This window comes from Fundulus heteroclitus, chromosome 20, assembly GCF_011125445.2.
Source record: "Fundulus heteroclitus isolate FHET01 chromosome 20, MU-UCD_Fhet_4.1, whole genome shotgun sequence".
Classification (NCBI taxonomy): domain Eukaryota; kingdom Metazoa; phylum Chordata; class Actinopteri; order Cyprinodontiformes; family Fundulidae; genus Fundulus; species Fundulus heteroclitus.
The window spans coordinates 29,216,229-29,237,417 of NC_046380.1; the positions used below are offsets into that span (position 1 = coordinate 29,216,229).

Below are 21,189 nucleotides of genomic sequence, written 5' to 3' on the forward strand. Positions count from 1 at the left end.
GTTCAGTGATTGGTTAAAAGCTATTGTCAGTAACTGTTTATAATGTATGCTGTTTGAAGATGTAAAAGCTAGGTTAACAATAGATGTAATTGAAACTCTGGAAACTTAGGTAGATAAAGGTATATTTTATTTGTTAAAGCTGTTATGTATGCTAAATACAACTTTGGTATTTGGTTATATTTATACTCCACATAAGACTTTAACAAGTGTTTTTTTTTTTCTTGTTCAAAGCCTTCAGCTGATCCAAAATGCTGCAGCAAGAGTTCTGATGAAAAGTAAAGAGAGAGAGATCATATTTCTTCTATGTTAGGTTCCCTTCATTCCAGTTAAATCAATAATAGAATTTAAACTTCTCCTCACACATAAAGCCCTTAATAATCAAGCTCCATCATATATCAGAGCTCTGATTACCCCGTATGTTCCTAACAGAGCACTTCGCTCTCAGACTGCAGGTCTGCTGGTGGTTCCTAGAGTCTCTAAAAGTAGAATGGGAGGCTGATCCTTTAGTTTTCAGGCTCCTCTCCTGTGGAACCAACTCCCAATTTTGGTAGACACCCTGTCTACTTTTAACACTAGGGTTAAAACTTTCCTTTTTGATAAAGCTTATAGTTAGAGTGGCTTAGGTTATCCTGAGCTACCTCTATAGTTATGCTGCAGGAGGACATTAAGACCTATTTCCATCACTTTGCTACATTCTCCTATTCTCCAGTTTTGCATTATTTGTTTTTATTTCAGTGTTTAACTTTACGCTATCTTTGTTTTTTCTCTTTATAGTAATTACATCTGGTGTAGCGTTCTGTTTAGCTGTGACAACATTCTGGGGGGGCAGATTGGCTGAGCAACTGCTGTCAACAACTTCATTTTATAGATGATACAGATGGCCCTGTCTCTCAGAGTAATCCTGTTTCTCTCGTAGACATAGCTATCGGCTGGGATTTTACTGCAACTGACTGTATATGCTCTCTTTCATCCTCTTGACCAGAAAACTGGCTCAAAGCTTAACTGCTTAGCTGTGTTTCTGACCTAGACACGACTACCTATGGAGTTAGTCTGACACTACCCTCTCTAATATGGAAACTACTCCTAGATCAGTGCTCTTGTGTCTCTGCTCTGTCTTCTCTAACCCCCAGTCGGTCGAGGCAGATGGCCGTTCACACTGAGCCTGGTTCAGCTGGAAGTTTATTTATGTTAAAGGGGAGTTATTCTCTCCATCATCGCTACATGCATGCTCAGTATGAGGGATTGCTGCAAAGTCAGCAACACATCGCAGATGACTATCCACTGTGGCTATGAGCTCATTCAGAAGGAGTGAATGCTGCTTGTCAAGACTTGATGCGATCTACTGGGTTTCCTTAAATAGGAATAACCTAACTACCTGGATGATTTGATTGAATTGACCTTGTAAACTGCTTTGAGATGACCTGTGTTGTGAATTGCTGCTATATAGATTAAAATTAATTCTTTTTTCTATAAGATTGTTTTGGCTCTAGTAGCCTGTATTGAACAGTTGTGTGACAGGAAAGAGGATAAAGAGAGACAGAGAAGACATGTAGCAAATGGACTTGAACCCTGGACAACTATAGTCTCTGCACATGGTGTGCCTGTTCTACCAGGACTTATACAAAATGTTTGAGTGAACATATCGAAAGTTGCCCAAACACTGGCAGACATAGGTCCTCAACAAGTTTCTCAGCAATAACATGTCGTCAGCAGGAGTGTGACGCGGGTTTAGCTCTATGTGTTGACTCAAATATAACATAAGACTGACCTGCGGAAACTCCTGATGTACAAAATCCAGTTGTCCCATTTAAGGAAAACGGAAACTGTAGTGTCTGGAATGGCCTGAGTTAAATTGTGTTTTATGGCATGGTATTTTAAAGCTAATATTGTTTGAAGCAGTTAAATTGCTTTAATTTTATTAACTAATAAAGTATAAATCCCTACTTAGGCGAATGCCTCATCGGTAGGGACTCCGTTCTGTATCTGGGACATAAAAGCCTTATCAGGAAATCCCCTGTTTGTAATACACATTCTGGTGCAGAAAATGAAACAGGGTTAAACACAGACCGCCGCACGTGTGTGGAAATTAACTTGTGCTCTCTGCTCACCTGGTTTTTGGCGATGTCGTCAGCCACTCATCGTGTTTCTCAAAAGTGATGAGATATGCAGCAATCTCCTAGACAGGCAGAGAAAGACAGAGAGGCTGTATTGGTTTGTGTACATCAGCAGTGTGTGTGTGTGTGTGTGTGTGTGTGTGTGTGTGTGTGTGTGTGTGTGTGTGTGTGTGTGTGTGTCACAGGGAGATAACACATAACAAGTATTTCCAGATGACCTGCTGATGCCCACCGAGAGAGTGTCACTATCTGATTGCCAAGGTGAAGTTCGGCCACCTGATTGGTCACAGAGCAGCCAGTGAGGAGGCAGATAGAGAGGACAGACCCCCAGGGCCAACAACCAATCACACTTTGCCTCCTCCACCAGGGAGGAAAAGCTATCTCCTAAATACACACACTCGCACTATATAAACACACACACACACATATACGTTCACATACACAGGGGGTACAGGCCTGTACACTAGCTGGGAGAGTGATAGGAAAAGTTTTCTTGCACTTTGCAGCTTTGCAGTCTTGCCATTCAGATAAAGCCTCTTCCTAACTTTAATCTTAATTCCTCCGGCTCGCCTCTCATCTCCTCATCGCTCCTCTTCACAATTCTTCTTTTCTTGCTCATATGAATCCAACAAGAAAAGGGAAGGCTCGAATCACACAGGTGCATTTTACCGAGAGCGGGGGGAAAAAAAACGAAAAAACATCCAAATACACACACTCATACCAACACACACACCCACAAACATACACAGGAAGAATTGTATCCAAAAGAAACTGAAGGTGTTTGTACCTCATGCTCTTTAGTTGCTTGTGCAACTCCGCCTTTTCTTTTTGCTCGGTGAACTTTCTCACCTCTGGTTTCCTCCTTCAAACATCACTCTCTATCCATCTATCGTTGACTCCCATCTCACCCACTTGTTGTGAAAGACTATGAAATGTAAATTATCCTCTTAAGGCAATCAGCTTTTGAAATGTGGCACAAAGCAATAGTGAGGACGACATCAACACTCCAGCACTCCTTCATCTGCCCCCTCAGATCAACAGTCTCCTCTCTAGACTTTCTTTCTCTATTATCCTCTGTGTGTCTTGGTGTGTGTCCCAGTTTGGCATGAGAGCTCTCCGGCTCGACACCGATGTGACAAAAGATTTGAGATGTGGAGGGGGGGGGGGGAAGTGCCAGGGAAAAACACAGAGCAGCTGGAGGGTGCTGGCACTTAACTGGATTGGAGTTTTTTTTTTTTTTTTTTGGTATCCTCAGTTTGATCCTTACCTCCACACCCCCCAACTGTCTCATTCTGAATTTATAGGAGTATTCATATATGCATGTGTGGGTGTGGGAGAGACTGTTATCACGCCCTTGATGATTATCAATATCAAGCTTGAGAAAGTGTGTCTATATGAGGCACATAAAAGGCTCAGAGGACTGCACATACAATCTGCACATGAATACAAAGTATACACGCCGCTTCAACTGTTTTTGCATGCGTAATGTTACAACGACACACTTGAATGTATTTTATTGGAGTTATAGAAGGTAGACCAAATCAAAGTGGCATGCATTTGTGTTACGCCTTTTAATGTGACCCCCGGAAATAAAGTCCGGCGCAACCAACTGTCTTTAGAAACGTAATAAGTAAAAATAGCCTTGCTGTGTGTAAGGCATCAGAGGTTTCTTAGAGAATAGTGGTGAACAGACATTATTGTTAAGACCAATGGATAAAGTTGTGGAGAAGTTTGAGGCTGGGTTAGGTTATAGAAAAAAACATTATCCCCATCTTTGAAAATCTCACAGAGCACTGGTCGATCTATCATCTGAATGTGGAAAGTGTATGGATGTCCCCCAGCCAAGACATGGTTGTTCACCTAAAACTGACAGACAGGTCAAGGACAGCATTGATATGGGAAGCAGCCGATTGGCCTAATGTAACGCTGGAAGAGCTGCAGAAATACACAACGCAGGTCAGACAACCTCTCAACAGGAAAACCATAGCCAGCCGCTCACTCCACATATATATGGAAAACAGGCACAAAGAAAGCCATTTGTGAAAGAACAGAAGTCATTTTTACAGTTTGCCACAAACATTTGAAAAACACGAAAAAAATGTGGATGGAGGTGCTCTAAACAGAAAAAAACCCAAATGAAACTTTTTTTTGAGCTGCTTGCAAAGACGAACCGTAAGAGAGAGAGAGAACTGATGCTTTTTAAGACCTTGTTCACACAATCTCCAAAAGTGAACCACGAGAAAGCAACAGCAGAGACAGGGAAGCAGGTCAGAATTTATGAGAGGATGGAGGGAGCTAAGTACCGGACGGTCGTGCAACAAAAGGCCAGTTAGAGGCTGGGAAACACTTCAGGCTGAGGCGAAGGTTAACCATCCAGCAGGACGTCCGACAAAAACATCCATAGCTACATCGGAGTGTTGTAAAACATGACTCCCTTTTCTGAAATTCGCAAATATGCGTCGCTTTGTTTACAATTCCAACATGTGAAAAAGTTCAGTGCTTAGAATCCTATTGCAAGTAGCCATAGCATGAGACAATGACACACACATAGACACACACGCGCGCACACACGGAGTGCCTCATTCATTTATGCATCTATTCATTAGCTGTGACAGGCAGCCACCTCTCCTCCTCCCAAACCACTCCGCAGCAAGTCAATATCCTATACAGCCTCCACTGGCACTCTAGCTCCCCTAGTGACTGTCAGCCAGCAGGAGGCGGGAGCAGAGGGGAGAAGGAGGGAGGCGATGAGGAGGTGGAGGAGGGAGGGTGGACAGAAGGATGGGAGGATTAAGACAGAGAGAGCGGGAGAGAGAGAGAGAGAGAGAGAGACTTACAATTAAAGGCCTGCCCCATAAGAGCCATTAAAAAACCAGAAACAGAGGAGTCAGCTGAAAAAGGCAGCCTGACACACACTCTGAAACACACCCACACACACATGCACAAGCACACACTGCTGCTGCTGCTGCTGCTGCTCACTCCCCCTGGCAGCACACACACACACACACACACACACACACACACACACACACATGCCCGTGTGAAGAGTGACAGAAGTGAGTTGGTGAAGGTCGATCCTCAGGAAGTCACAGTTATTGTCCCAGTGGAAGGAAGTGATGGAGCACTGTGAGCATGCCTGGTGACACGCTGACCCTACAGGAATACTGTGACTGAAGGTGTGTGTGTGTGTGTGTGTGTGTGTGTGTGTGTGTGTGTGTGTGTGTAAGTGTGTGTTAGCTGTGAACTGGCACACGGGCAGGGAAAGGCATCCTCCTCCAGGGATCTGGTCGCGAAACCCAGACATTCTGCGTGTCTGGGTGCAACAATACATGCATACGAGCTCTTTTCCCCTGAACACACGCCTATTTCTGTCGGCGGGCGTGCGCGCGTGCGTGTGAGTGCGTGGAAGAGAGAGTTACTTAAGAAATATCTAACAAAGCAGGGAGCATGAGTGGGAAGTTAGATTGGAAAGAGCACTGCAGTTGGGGAAATCAGCCTCCCACTCACGCTTCACTGAGACCATCTCCCTCCGAGAAACTGGTGGCATGTACAGAAAGGCAGCCACTAAGACGCGCGTGTGTACATACAAACACATTCACAGCGCCTTAGGGAGGATACCACTGGAGGGGAGGGACTTTACAGGGAGGGGAGGGGGGGGGTGTTCACCTATTCATCCGACAGACTCATCCAGGAGCTTCTCCCTGGGAAATTCACTTAGCAGGGTCTGACCACAGGCTGGGATGTATAGATGTGTTCGTGTGAGAGGGAGCTGTGTGCGCGTTTGAAGTCTAATGATGAGCATCACCCCGACAGAGATCTGGGGGAAACAGAGCTGTCTTCAAACTGGAACTGTCACATCCATTCGAAGTGCCTCAAATGAAAGCCGCCGCTGGCTCACAACAGAAATCATTTGGCATTGAACAGTTTATTTTGGCAGAACACGAGGTAACAAACTGAAGTGTCCTTTCTAACTACACAATCCATACCTGCCTCTCCTCTAGTGCACGGCAAGTCTCGTGCGCATGTGTGTGTGTGTGTGTGTGTGTTGATGAAGAAGTGCATTAGCAGTAAGACTAGGAGAGGTCTGCTGATGCTGAAACTTGCTCCTATAGCTCCTCCGACGCCGCTCTCGTTTCCAGAACGTCCCTGCTGGGGTTTCGTATTAACAGACAATGTCCACAACGCTGCCATCGCTTTATTAATGTTAATATTATTTTGTGGGTTGCCATGCGGTGTTTATTCTGATCCAATCTCACATTTAGACGGATGTTAATCTAGTTTTTTATATGATAGACTGACAGAGTGCTGCACAATTGCGAAGCACATAGGAAAATGATACACCGTTTTAATAAATGTTCACAAAAATCTGAAAAGTGTATTCAGACGTCTTCAGAAGTCTCCCAGTTGAAAAATAAAGTCCCCCCTGAGCCATCGGGGGCCTCAGCGGTATGATGGAGAACAGAATGACACACAGAGCATAATGAAGATCAAATAACTTTTAGTTTTATAACTTACATAAACTTCTGTGTGGATAACACTATCCCCACCAAAACAGTGCCAATAACAAATCATGGCTTACCAGTGACCTGAGGAGGCTGCTGAACAAGAAAAAAGAGCCTTCAGGGAGGGAGACAGGGAATTATTGGTGAATATGGAGTCGATATACGAGACAGGACAGGTGTACAGGAAGAAGCTGGAGAGTAAGCTCCAGCAGAACAATATAAGAGATGTGTGGTCAGGGAAGAAGAAGATCACAGGCTTCAAACACAAGGCAGATCAGACAGATGGAAATCTGGACAGAATCAATGAACTGAACTGAACTGAACTGATTCAGTTTAGGAACAACCTTGGCATCCTTCTCTCGTGTCCACAGCCAAACAGACATCCCACCATACTTTGACCCAAGGCTTTCCTGTCACACCTCAAATGTTTTATCTTCCATCTCCTTCAGGGACTCTTCTGGTTCTATGTGCTTGTTCTCAACCAAATCGGAAGATGCGGATGCTCCCTTTGCTTCCCCCTTTCCACTTTTCTGTCTCTAGACGTCAAGTGAAGAGGCAGCTGGAGAGACTGAACTGGAATGAGACTGTAGGTCCAGATGGTGTCAGCCCCAGAGTCCCGAAGGCCTGTGCAAAGCAGCTCTCTCTGGGATTTTACAGCACCTCTTCACCCTTAGTCTGACCATGGAGCAGGTTCCAGTGTCATGGAAACCCCCTTGCATTGTTCTGGTACCAAAGAAAACTCACCCATCAGTTCTCAATGCCTTTAGACCTGCTGCCCTGACATCCCACAGAACAAAGGTCATATAGAGACTCCTGTTGACCCACCTGAGTAAGCAAACAAGCCACTATCAGGACACCCAGCAGTGTGCCTGTTGCCATGGAGTAGGAGATGCCATCATACACCTGCTTCTACAAACCCACTGTCACTTAGACAACGCAGACAGCACTGTGAAGATCGTCTATGATTTCTCCAGTGCATTTAACACAATTCAGCTTGGTTTGCTCTTTTAGAAACTCCAAAACACTGAGGCGGAAGCCATAACAATTGCCTGGATCAGAGGCTACCTGACAAAGTTTGTGAGACTCAAAGGTTGTGTGTCTAACCAGGTAGTCAGCAGCACAGGAGCACCACAGGGAACTGTGCTCTTACCACTCTTTTTCACTTTAAATACCCCATCTACATAAATACTCAGATGTCTCTGCAGTCGGATTCATCAGAGACAAGAAGCTGAGCACAGGGAGCTGGTGGACCGCTTTGTGGCATGGTGAGGAAATATTCATCCTGAATGTTAATAACATAAAGGAGATTATTGTAGTTTCAGGAGAAGCAGGAATAGTACCAACACTATTACCATACTGGGAGATAAAGTGGAGGTGGTGGAGGAATATTAATACCTCTGTGTTCCCCTGGACAACAAACTAGACTGGAGATGCAACTATGAAGCTGTCTACAAGAAGTGACAGAGCAGACTGTGGACTGCAGACTTCCTTAAGAGGCTTAGGTCATTCAGTCTTTGCATCAATTCAGTTCAATTAAATTGTATTTATATAGTGCCAATTCATGATACATGTCATCTCAAGGCACTTTACAAAGTCAAATTCAATCAGATTATACAGATTGGATTGGTCAAAAAGATTCCTATCTAAGGAAACCCAGCAGATTGACAAGCATTATTCACTCCACCTGAAAGAGCGTAGAGCCACAGGGACAGTCATCTGCATTGTCCGTGGCTTTGAAGCAATCCCTCAAGATGCTGCAGATCTTTAATAAGTGTTGTGGAGAGTGTGATCTATTCTGCCATCATCTGTTAGGATAGCAGGATCAGAGCCAATGGACAAAAAAGCTCAACAACCTGATAAAGTAACCTGGCTCTGTTCTGGGGCCTCCTACAGAAATTCTGGAGATGAAAAAAAATAAAATGAAGAACATTATGGACGACCCTGAGCATCCTCTTCATCAGCCTGTTGCACAACAACAGATTGTCTTCAGTTAGAGGCTTATCCAGATCCGCTGTAAGATAGATAGCTACAGAAAATCCTTCTTGCCTGCAGCTATCAGCACCTACAACAACATTTTGCAAAAAGAACTACTACATGAGTTATGAAAACATTTATTTCACTTTGAGATTAATAAAATATTTCAGAATTGAATTGAGTGACTTGAGCAAAAGCAAAAGCCAGAACTACAATGGAAAAGTTTAGATCAAATAATCTTCATATGTCAAAGCCCAGACCTAAATCCCATTAAGAATCTGAGATGCAACTCAACTAAGACCAATCCGTTTTCCTGTTGCAAGCCAGAAAGCCAGGGGAGTATTTTAACTGTTGTTCTCAGTGACCAGCCTGACTAAAATCATCTGGAACAATCTGAAAACTATTTATCTCTCTGAATTTTATGCATAAACCCTGTAGCAACACTTTCCCAAATAGATTTTGAATTACTGTCTGAGGTGCAAAGTATCAAAGCGCTTAATTACTTTTTGGTGATTGTAAATGAAAAAGGCCCAAATTCTCCAAGTTACAATTCTATTTTAGGTCTATTAAACTTACATTTCTTGAACTCTGACTTCCTCTATGATGAAGCAGTTTTTAGAAGCCTCTAAAATAAAGATCATGGTGCAAAGACGATTACACCTCAAAAGACAAGATGTTCTATTGTAAACCAGACCAATAAGGAGTTTTGTCCTCTGTGTCTTTAACCATACTAATTATACCACATAGCCCTGAACAGAGAGAACAATGAACAACGACGGGGTTGTTTTGCTCTGTTTAAGTCATGCAATAACATTTTATCCAAGTCCATTGTAAACTATGAGAAATAAAGTGTAGGTTGTAGTATTCTCCCAAATTGCCTTGCTCCCTGCTGTGTGTGACTTTCAAGAGCCCTTATATTACCTCAGCTGGCTAATACAACTGCTTAATGCTGTTTCCATAACAACTGTTGCAAAGCCCCTGATCAGAATTCCTCTCGAGCTCGCTTTGTGTTTATCATACTAACACCTCATCACTCTCTAAGCAACATACATGCACTCAAACACGGCCGTGAGAGACTTCCTCACAGATACAAATGGGTTGCTAATGCATAAGTTGCCGGTTGCAAGACGAATAAAGGAAATAAAATCACCACTTCTCGGGGCTTTGTTTGCCCCCAACCCCATTGGTGTGTCAGTAAGACATGGACAAACATGAGACTTCTCGCAAAGACACACGTGTTACATGCGGGTCTATCTGCAGAGGGTAACGTCTGACCTTCAGCGTTGACGAACCTCTGCCACCCAGTCAGGAAAGAGACCAGGATCCCATTCATCTTTGTCGCACAGGCTCAGGCACACAGGCACATTGCATGACATGCACAGATGTGACCAAGATGCATTGGACCAGATTTGACAACTCAAGGGTCACTTCAAAATACCCTTGCTTGTTCTACAAGTGGTATCCCAGAATGTACAAAACGTGAACGTGGTTATGACCTTGTCAAATGTTATGCTTGTCATATACACATGATTTCATTTTACTCATTTATAAACTCAGAAACCCAAAACACAACATAACCGCTGCTGTACTGATGAGCTGGAAATATGCAACTTGTTTCTATTCACTGGAATGAATATATGTTTGAAACCTTGAATGTGAAAAAATGAGGGTATCTTGGTTACATTGTTGACATTTATCTCTCTCTCTCTCTCTCTCTCTCTCTCTCTCTCTCTCTCTCTCTCTCTCTCTCTCTCTCTCTCTCTCTCCCTCTCTCCAGACAGTGAAAAACAGCGATAATCCATTTTTTATTGGCTAGGGTTACATAAACATTCTCATGTTACCCAAGTGTGCCTCTGATTGACTGATCACTCCTCCTGACCTTATTTTCTTCCAGGAAACACAGGTGGCAGAGGAGCGTGAAGCTGGGTTCAGTCAGAGAGAACCAGCAAATCTGACAGGAAGTCTTCTCCAGCTGGGTCGGTCTGGGACTGATCAACCTTGAGGTTCTGTTGCAATAAATGTTTTGGTTGCCCTGTACCCTGGTTACATTTGGCATTAGGTGATATCTTGGTTACAGGAAAGATGACTGACTCTGTTTTTGAAAAATAATAACAATCCAATAACCGTGATCCAATTGCCTGTCTCTTTCACTCACTCTCTTTTCGGTTTGACCTCTTTACTTTCCCTTCTCCTCTGCCTTTTTCAACCCTCTCATCCACTAATGCACAGAGGTCCATGCAGTGAAGGTGGCAACGCAAAGATACACCCTCAAAGTATACGGAAAGTAGCACAAACTCTTTCAGTGCCGACTTGAGAGCAAGGAGGCGTTGGACTCAACCCACTGGGGGGAAACATCAATCGCGTTTTTTTTTAAAGACTTCTTTTTCTTGTGCACCCGTACCTGTCCTCTTCTTCCTTATGCCTTGGATTTGCATTTGAGGAGACTGCCCCCACCCCTCTCTTAGTGGGGAGGAGGTGGGAGCACATCAAAGACACCAACAGGTGTGTGGTGTCAAACACAATGCTGGGATCCCCTGCTGCGCTAGGGCGTAATGGATGAAGCCTGTCAGAGTCCTCAAAAACTCCAGCAAAGTTCACTGGAAGAAGGTGCGTGCCACACACACGCTCAGATTTGTAATGAAGAATGTGAGCTTTTGCCTGCTGGAAGTGGGAGAAGACAGAGAAAGGAAAGGTGGCGAGGGGAAGGTATCTCACTGAAAGGAGTCTCCCGTGGTTGCGTTAACCCCCGCCTCATCTCACCGTGAGTCATTCCGCCCTCTGAGACTCATCTCTGCTCTGCGATTGTTGATGTTTTGTGATTGAGGAGATTCGCATACTAAGAAGAGATGGAGAGCCACGGATACAAGACGTGAAGGGGGGTGGGGGGGGGGGGCGCCTCTCATAGGCATGAATACTTGTTTACAACGAGATATAAATTGGCACCCTGTCAGTCAGCCTCTCCATTTCTCTTCGCTCTAACTCCTTTCCTCTGTTTCCTCTGACTCTGTGCTGCTAAGTGTATTATAACACTCCTCGGTTCAGCCCTCTCTCATTACCATATTCTAATTACATTCGTTAAGGGGAGCATTTGGGAGTTTAATGAATAAATTTGAAAGATGGGTCTACGTGGCGATCTTTAGGTTTGTCTCCTCCTCAGTCAGCTAAGAATGGGAGCGTATGTCAGTGGTCCTGCACTTTTTTTCATGTGGAAAGTCCTTGGTTCCCAGTTCCCATTTTAAAGTACAAAGTATAAAATCCAGTGATTCTGGAGACAAGAAAGGAATGGCGACAAGGCATAGTGAGGTATATAGGGAGGGAGGGAAGAAAGAAGGATACATGGAAAGAAGGAGGGACACGGGGGCAGAATGGCAGTTAGATACTAGGAAAAAAGGGGAAAAGGGAAGGAAAACAAATTACGTGAGGGAGGATATACCCAAGGTAAAAAGGAGTGAAGGACAAAAGGAAATGAGATAAGAAGGACACACACACAAGAAAAAAATGAAGGACAAAAGCATGGGAGTACATAATAGCAAAAGGAAGCAGGTAAGGCCCAATCAAAGATGGTCACAAAGAAGTAAAAAAAGGTCAGAAGGAAGATAGCAAAGGCACAAGGAAGGGAGAGAGGAAAGACACCAAGAAGAAAGGAACTAAAGATGGGATTGAAAGTGAGAAGTGAAGGAATAATAGAGGACCTCAATGAAAGACAGAAGGTGGACATAAGTACGAAGAATGGATGGAAGGACGGAAGGAAGGAAATGGAATAAGGGATGATTTAAAAAAAAAAGTCAAACTCTTTTTTCTTTTCCAGATCAAGAAAATATTGTCAACTTATTTTCGTTATCTGTATATTACCAGATCATTTTAAAATGGTAAATGGCTTTTACTTGTAAAGCGCTTTATCAAGTCTGATGACCCCAAAGCGCTTTACACTACAGTCAGTCGTTCACTCATTCACACCCTGGTGGTGGTGAGCTACGTTAGCCACAGCTGCCCTGGGGCAGACTGACACATGGGCGAGGCTGCCATTCAACAGCGCCACCGGCCCTCTGACCACCGCCAGCAGGCAATTTTTGGTGATGTGTCTTGCCCAAGGACACACACTGAGACAGTCAGAGCAGGGGATCAAACCAGCAATCTGTAAATTACAGGACAACCTTCCTAACTCTTGCGGCACCGTTCCCTTTCAAAGGATATCAGAAAAAGCTTTAGAGCTTCTGGGGTTTGGACTATTTGGAGTTTGTCTCAAAGAAAGCCCCTCCATTTCCTGCTTCAGCAAACTGTCGGTCACTCCTACACGGTTCTCTTGTTTACAAGAAAGTCAGTCAGCAGTTTGAAAAACAGTCATGACACAGAAACAAACTATGTGCTTTATATTTCTTTATTTTCCATATATGGAAAGGGCTCACACGGCCTATGGTTTATTTTGGTCTAAAATCTGAAAATACAAATTAATTTTAGTTGCATTGTTTTAGCTTTCTAAGTCATCCATTTTATTTTGCACATATTTATAAAATCCTTTACTGCAAAATATTTTTCGAGGCTGTAAACCAATAGTTTTGCAGCAGTGGGGGCAAAAGGGGCTATTTAAAATGAAAGAGCTGTGAGTGCCTGCTCTTTACAGAGCAGAATGGAGAGCATTGATAATATTCTGTGCAACAAGCACATTTACTGAAAACCCTCTACTTAATTCATCACCTGTTTATCCCATACTCTGTCTCAGTCTTCCACCACTGTGCACATTTGTTAAGACCTGTTTAAGCTATCGCCGAGTTTAAATTTATCTCACGATTGGTGACTGAAGTGGAACATAATTCTTACTTTCTCTACATATCTTTAGCTAAAAGGAACGGGCGAATCATTGACATGAGTAGCTACATGAAACAGATGATTGATTTTAAATAAAGTGACTGGGTCAACGGTGTTTTGCTCACTCGCTGTATGTCGTTGCCTAAAAAATGAAACTAACAATTGTTATACAAAAATCAACGTATCATCTTATTTTAGCTGCAGCCTTGTAATAATTGCTGCATTTACTTTTTAAATCAAAGCGATTAGATCATATTGTTGTTTTGTTTTATCTATTTTTTGTGTCCATGCAATGGTGCTGTAGCTCAGTCTCCCTTTTGGTTATAAGAAGGTTCAGTTGAATATGTAGACAGCAGAAACAGGCAGCTGAGAAACACCGCTCAGTATGCGTGTGTGCTCTCTGTAAATATCTCACCGTTGCTCCATTTCTGTAGAAACAAACAAATCTAGTTACCTCCAGAAGCTCATGTGGACTCCTGTCTCTTTATAAAAAAGAAAATCAATTCAGATCTCTGTTTGCTTCTGCTAAATAAAGATTTCATGTCATTTGGTTGTAGTTTATATTAAAAAAACTAAACAAAAAAACTTGGAGCCACCCGTGCTGAAGTCATGAATTTTTAACCCTCCTCAAACCTAAAAACCAAAAACTGCCAAAGACAAGCACCAAATTACAGATGTACAAATCGTATGCGATCTCCGATTTAACACAGACAACAGACCTGGGGCCTTTAGAACAGGAGGTGGGAAAAGCAGGTAAAACAATCTTAGGCAAGCGTTAGCATTAAATCAACCCTGCTTCTGTGACAGGCTTCTTCCACTGTTGTGTGGTTTTTGATTTGTCTCTGCCTGGAACGGAGCCCTGGGCGCTAGACCTGCGCTCACTCTTTCAGGGTATTGCAAAAAATGTGATATACCCCCCTCACATGGTTTAATAAAATACATTCTCCACTCTGATGATTGCCAGCTTGTGCTTCAAGGAGTTCAGCAGTGAATTTGCAACAATAACCCAAACATTTTTTTTCCCCCCCTAAAGCTCAGAAATGGATGTGCTTTTACTTGGCCACTTGCCAGTGATTACTGACAATTAAACAACGCCACAAGCAGCAGAACTAAGATGAAGAATTTAATTTAACCTCTTGCCCACAGAATTTAATTTCACTGTGACTGCAATTCACTTATAATGAAAGCATTTTCATCTTGCTAAATAGATTGTTTTTTTAAAAATCCCAGACCGACGTTTATTCATTTTATTGCTGACGTGAACAAAACAAGAACAAAAAACGTGCATTTGGAGGCAGCTAACTGAGCTAATGCCTGGGATTTCTTGTAAATTTGTTTCATTTTAAATTCAAGCATCCTAAAATTTGCCTGGAAGCGAGGCATTAAAAACAGGCTGCACTCATCCATGGCTAACTATACACAACATGCTCTGCGAGAGACCATTTCGCTTGAAAATGTGCTCGCCTTTAATTGTTTGTAAGTGTGTGGTATCGTCATCCAAAGGGGGCTCCTCTTCACATAATGTTTGCGGTGATAATGCACTGTGCAAGGCAGAGCCCTCTGTCATCACCTTCCCTTCAAGCGCCGTGACTCATGCTGTGGGTGTTAGCTTTCATTTTAACCTTTATATAATGTACCATGCATGTATATAAATAAAAAAAAACAAGAGAGGATGGGAAACCGTTTTACTCTTTAGGACCAGACAGAAGGCATCTGTGTATCAGGTTGCCAATGGAAGATGTTTTCTTTGCTATAGTCTGGTTGTTTTCCATCCATTAACTGCGTGCACAACTGGTAGACCTGTTTAATAATGGCTAATTTAATTCACTTTTATTGATCAAAAAGGAGACAGACATCAGTCAGTGCACTCTGGGCTGACGTGGTAGCTTTCCGCCTCATAAAAACCGTAATTGACTGTGACTTTTCGGTTCAAAACGCGGTGATTTCTTCAGTTGGGCAAGTAACCTAGAGCCTCAATGCAGAAGATAGAATATTGCTGCGGTGCCTCAAACAGTACAGCGATATCTTAAGCTTTATGCATTTCATGTACCGATGTCCAATTATCACAGGTCAGGCAGGGAGAGATTAATAGCCAAGGGACCAACGGTAACTCTGGAGGAGCTGCAGAGATCCACAGCCAAGGTGGGAGAATATCTTGGTATTGCAAGTATTACACAAATCTGGTCCCCCCTCACCAACTACAGGAGCTAGCTGTTCTCTCCAGGTTTAGCGTACCTCCGCCGCCTGGTCAGCTGACAGCTGGTGAGGCGAGCTGGCTGTAAGCACAGTGGGAATGGACATATCCGAAAGCAGCTAAGGGATATTTTTGATAAACCCAGCAGATATATGAGTTTTACATAGCCACATTCTGACCTACATTGTAAAATTTCATTTTGTGTCACATGAAGTGTAATATATCAAGGTTTAATCGCTTTTTTTTTTATCTGCAAAGTCTATTTCTTTGCAGATTTATGACTTTGCAATGGCAGAAAATGTCCTAGTTTCAATATAGCAAATTTAATAGTGTAAAATTGTATATTTTTTTCTCAAAAAAGCACAACTTTTTAACATAAAAAATATCCAAGTTTTTTTCTCGCAAGGGTATAAAAATGAATCTAAACATGTCAGCATTTTATTGTGAAAACTTACTCCTCCGTGAATTGTTTCCCCCTGGAAATCACGACAATAAAGTCATAAAATTAGGAGTACAAGTTTAACGAACATTAAAAAAATTAAATCGGATTACGCGAATAAAGTCATATTTACACAGTCGTTTCAAAGTCCTGATACAATGATTAAGATGTTGGTGTGCTGCAAAAAGTTTAGTGTTTCCTTATTTGTGAAACCGATACTAAAATATAACTTTACAATATGTTCAACATTACTCATTTCAACGCTGTGGACTGCATTGTCTTGTAATAGTTCTCATAAAATTACGACTTTATTCTGGTAATATTGCTAGCTTGAACCTTTGAGCTCAGGAAGGCGTTATAGAGTCCCTCTGGCAACTAAAAACATTTATAAGAAGTCATTCATTCCCAGTGCAATAACCATTCTTGACCAGCTGAAATGATGAGATCTAACGATGGTATGCAAAATGTATGGACAAAATGTTGACATTATGACTGCAAGCATGTATGTTATTCTCTGGCACTGTTGTTTTGGGGGATGCAGGCTGAAAAGATTGACAACACCCTGAAAACACCAATCGCCCTGTGTAACATGGTGATGGCAGTATCTGGATGTGGAAATAGTTTTCTTCAGCAAAGACAGGAAAGCAGGTAAAAGTTGGTGGGAAGATGGATGGAGCTAAATACGGGACAGTCCTGACAAATCCCCTTTACAGGCTGCAGAAGACTTTGGTAACACTTTATTTGAGGGGTGAGCCTAAGACTGACATCACACTGTCATAAACATGAAGGGGTCAGTATTAATGTGTCTGACTGTTGTCCTTAAGTGTCATTTGGTAAATTATAACAATTTTAATGCAAAGTTTACATTGTTTAAAATGTATTTGTTATGACAACTTGACTGTAACAGAACCAAAAATGTCATTTGTCAGTATAAAACCACTTAATCACATCTTTGCAACCAGTCCTACTTGTTCAACTTTACTTGAGGTAATGGGAAAATAAAACTTAAAATGGTCTCAAGACAGCCGAAGTTAAGACCAATCACATATGACAGTGTAATCTAAATAACCTTTCAAAGGTTTATAATTGGACCAGTTTTGACATATTTATGATGGGTTATGATTCATTGGTTAATGTCAAGTTGTCAAAACAAAGGCATTTTAACAATGTCAACTTTGCATTAAAAGTGTCACCATTTACTGAATGACACTTAATGACAACAGTTGTTAACTTTGATAAAGACTCCTTCATGTTCATGACAGGTATTATGTCATGTTTATGACAGTGTAATATCACTCTTATGCACACCACTTCAAAAAAAGTGCTACCAAGACTTAAATTGGGACAGAGGTTCACATTCCAGCACAACAAGGCTAATAAAGCCAAGGCTACAATGGTTTAGTCTAGATCAATGCATACTCATGTGTTAGAAAGGCCCACTCAAATAAAAGAGCAAAATCCAATTGAAAATCTGTGGAAAGGCTTGAAGGTGGATGTTAACAGATGCCTATAAGAGTAAATTGTCTTTTTTGTGTAAGTTTTAGGTATTATCAAAGTAAAATAAAGGAAAATAAAATATGTCTTTAGCTGTGGAAATCTGAGGGAAAACCCACCAGAAGTAGTTCTACAAAAAACTGAATCAGGGTGTCTAAAGATAAATGAAAACCACATTTTTCACACAGGATTTATAAAATGATAAATCCTTTTTTTGTTCTCTACTTCCCAATTATGCACCACGGTTTACACTCACTGTAAAACCATCTAAATCACATAAAGTTCCAATAAAACACATTAAAATGTGTGGCTGTAACCCTACAAAATGTGGGCATGTTTAAGGGGTATGAATACTTTTATAAGGCGCTGCATAAGCTGCAACCTGGCAAGGTTCAGATAAATATAGTGCCAGAAGACACGTGCTGCCAACAAGATGTAATAGTGCGGCTAGGCTCCTCAGTAGTTAATACTTGTTTTTGGACTGGGGAAATCCTATTGTTGCCATATTTTCCTGTTTGCTCAAACTGTGAGCAAACACTTCCGCAAATTAGTGATCTATCTGTGATTTTGCTCCAAACATTACAAAACAGTTTAGCCAGAGACATCAATGATAGTAGCAACTTTCAAAGTCAACGACTAAACAGCATAAAAGGCCACTATCATCAGTTTCTGACTTTTTGTAGAGGTACTGGTTAAAAAACTAAGGTATACTGCATTTAAGCTTTAATAGTTCCCCCTCCCGCTGCTGTAGACAGTACACAGACACAATTAAATACACCGTATGCTCTCATGGTATGCAAATGCAGCATCAATATCCCATATATAGTTTCCTCCTCTGAGTCTTTAGATGATGGATGATATATTGCAGCTGAGCTGGTCTAAGACTAATGACAGAGCTGCATTACAATACACAACTAAGTACACAGCTAATATTGTATGTGCAGGGAGACAGAACACTCTCACACAGACACCGACAAAGAAACGCCACCTTGTTTAATCCCCGGGAATCGGGGAAATTTGATTATCATGACTTTTACAAACACACTCCATATGAGAGTAGACAATCCATGCATCAGGCGAGGCAGGAGAGGGAGCGGGAGCAAGAAGCAGAAGATAGAGATGGGGGAGAAAAAAGAAGAATGCGTGATTCTCTATCCTCAATGCAGTTCGACGAGGGGGGAAAAAAAGACTTGCTATGTAGGTTCAGTGGAAATGCTCGGTTTTCAGAAGTCCCACTATGCAGCACACGCAGCAAAATACCCCACCTTGTCTGATTGCAAATATAATAAAACAGCATATTTACCAGAATGTGTGCATGTAATATATAGTATATGTTCTGCGTCTTGTCAATGTGTAGCTTTCCAGAATACTGTTTGTGGAAAATGCATGGCACCGCATCAGGAGGCTCACATATCTCTCAGTTGTTGGGGATGAGATGTTTGCAGGCAGATAATTTATCACTGGACTCATATTGTACCTGCCAACGGTAAAAATGATGTTTGCTGAGACTTCGAACATGCCATCACATTTGATCCCCGTCACAGCGTGATCATCGCATGAAAATTGAACCATGCTGAGGTAATTAGTTTAGTTGGAAAAGCTGATCTTCATCTGTGCTTGGCTGTGACCAAGAAATGCATGCCTCTTTCCGTATGGTGGATAATAATATAATGAGGTTTGATGAAAATGATTGTTTAAAATGATTTTTATATGCAAAGTCACCAAATTTCATACATGGACCTTGTTTTTTAAACTGCAAGCAACATATTGGGAGTACCTTTATTTCTGCAAATGATATGAATCATTCACACTAACAGCAAGCCAGAGCACCTTTTATGGACACTCCTAGTAAACAAAGATGTGTAAAAAGCCTAATGAATGCATTAGTCCTTCAGTGTTTTGGCACAGGCACACGCTGAAAATTTTACAAAAATCCATTTTTTTTCATTTGAGTCCATTTATTCAGCAGGGGGAAAAAAAAATCCAAATCATGAAAGAAATATTTTTGACCAAATCTCTAGTGCTAAGATTATTGGCACGCCTGGCTGTGCAAGGTCTGATTGAACAGCACTCCTCTCCTTTCACGAGGCTGGAGCATACACAGTTTTATTAAAACGGCCCAGGAAGCATCGCACGCTACAAAGTTCCCAGGGTGACTGTGGCTCAGTGGGTCGAGCTGTTGTCTCGCAGGCGAAATGTTGTGGGTTTGATTCCAGCTTCCCTGGTCACTTGTTGATGTGCGCCTGGGCAAGGCTCTTAACCCCAAGTTCAGTTCCTACTGTTCTGTGCATCAGTGTATAAACGTGTGCACATCAGTGACTTAGACAACTTTATTTGTCATTTTGTATGCACAGAGTGTGTACAGAATGAAATTTAATTGCATACAGCTTGTAAATTGCAGTAAAATTAAATTACAGTATAAGGTGCAGCAGTGATTTAAAAGTAAACAATTGAAATGTAGACAATGCAGGAGAAAGTCACAGTGTACAGGTGAGTATTTTTTTTAAAAACATTTGTATGTACAGAATTGCTTGTGCAAAGGGCATTTGTGCAAGAATGCATTTAGAAACTAAGGGTTCGGCAGCATTTGTAATGCTAGATGGAGATGCAATGATTCAAAATGTGCAAAATGTGCAAATATGCGAGTGTTGTGCAGAGTTTATGGGTTATAGTTCAGCAGTTCAACAGCAGTTCAACAGTCTGATGGCAAAAGGGAAAAAGCTGTTGCAGAACCTGGTGGACCTGCAGCGGATGCTGCGAAACCTCTTCCCAGAGGGCAGCAGGGAGAACAGTCCATGGTGGCCATATGACCAAAGCATGTGGCTCTAGTTAGGGTCTGGTTTAGAGATAAGCAAACTCCACTTTACGTTTGTCATGGTAGCATCTGGCTGGAATCTAGACATTGTCTGATGGTTGTTGTGGAGTGTTAGTGACTCTTTTACTGCACTTCTTGTACAATGAGCTCCCTTACCATCCCCCTCACCATGCAAGGTGGCAAAATAAACAAAGTCTTGTCCTCAGTCCATAACAATATGTGGAAAAGTTCAAGGGATACGAGATGTAATCTGTCCTGTTTACCATGTCATTTTTTTTTTTTTTTGCCTGTTCCACAAAGCTATTTATGAAAGTATGTTTGTGTTACAGCAAAACACCAAATTAATGTGTGACTTCCAATCTGCAACATTAATCCAGTGTTCATCTCTGTGATTTTATTTTATTCTGGAAATTCAGTTTCTCTGGTCCGTTGTGTTTTTTTTTTTCCAGATTGCATACTTGAACAAATGTATGATCAAAGTGCACAATTTGGACACATATTTGAGATTTTAGAGACGAGTGCACAGTTGTGAGTCTTTTTAAAACCCTTTTCTTTAAAACATGGCACACAATATTTACAAGAAGAGTCATTCCTCCAGTTAAAACAACATGAAAATACAATCACATTTTATCTGAGCACTCAAATCTCATTTGAGAATGTGTTTGTTTAAGATCTGTAAAGCTGCTTTGAGGTCAGAATGTTAGATTTATTAATGTGAGATCTTGTGTATCTCATTCTATTGACCTCATAAACTACAACTCACCAAAGAGCACTTAAAGGCTGTAGCTCCATTTGGCACGCATGTTAAATGAAACACTCAGTGCAAGATAGATGGTTTTCATATCTGTTTT

At 41.8% G+C, this 21,189-nt stretch overlaps 1 protein-coding gene across 9 annotated transcripts in view; it reads right to left on the reverse strand.

Annotated features, from left to right (window-relative positions):
• Positions 1-21,189, reverse strand: part of LOC105931736 (calmodulin-binding transcription activator 1) — a 101,650-nt gene that overhangs the window by 53,089 nt on the left and 27,372 nt on the right. For all 9 annotated transcript variants that reach the window (XM_036152223.1, XM_036152220.1, XM_036152222.1 and 6 more), the window contains exon 4: positions 2,109-2,176. In XM_036152223.1, coding sequence (XP_036008116.1) covers positions 2,109-2,176 — 68 coding nt within the window. The remainder of the gene's footprint in view (positions 1-2,108; positions 2,177-21,189) is intronic.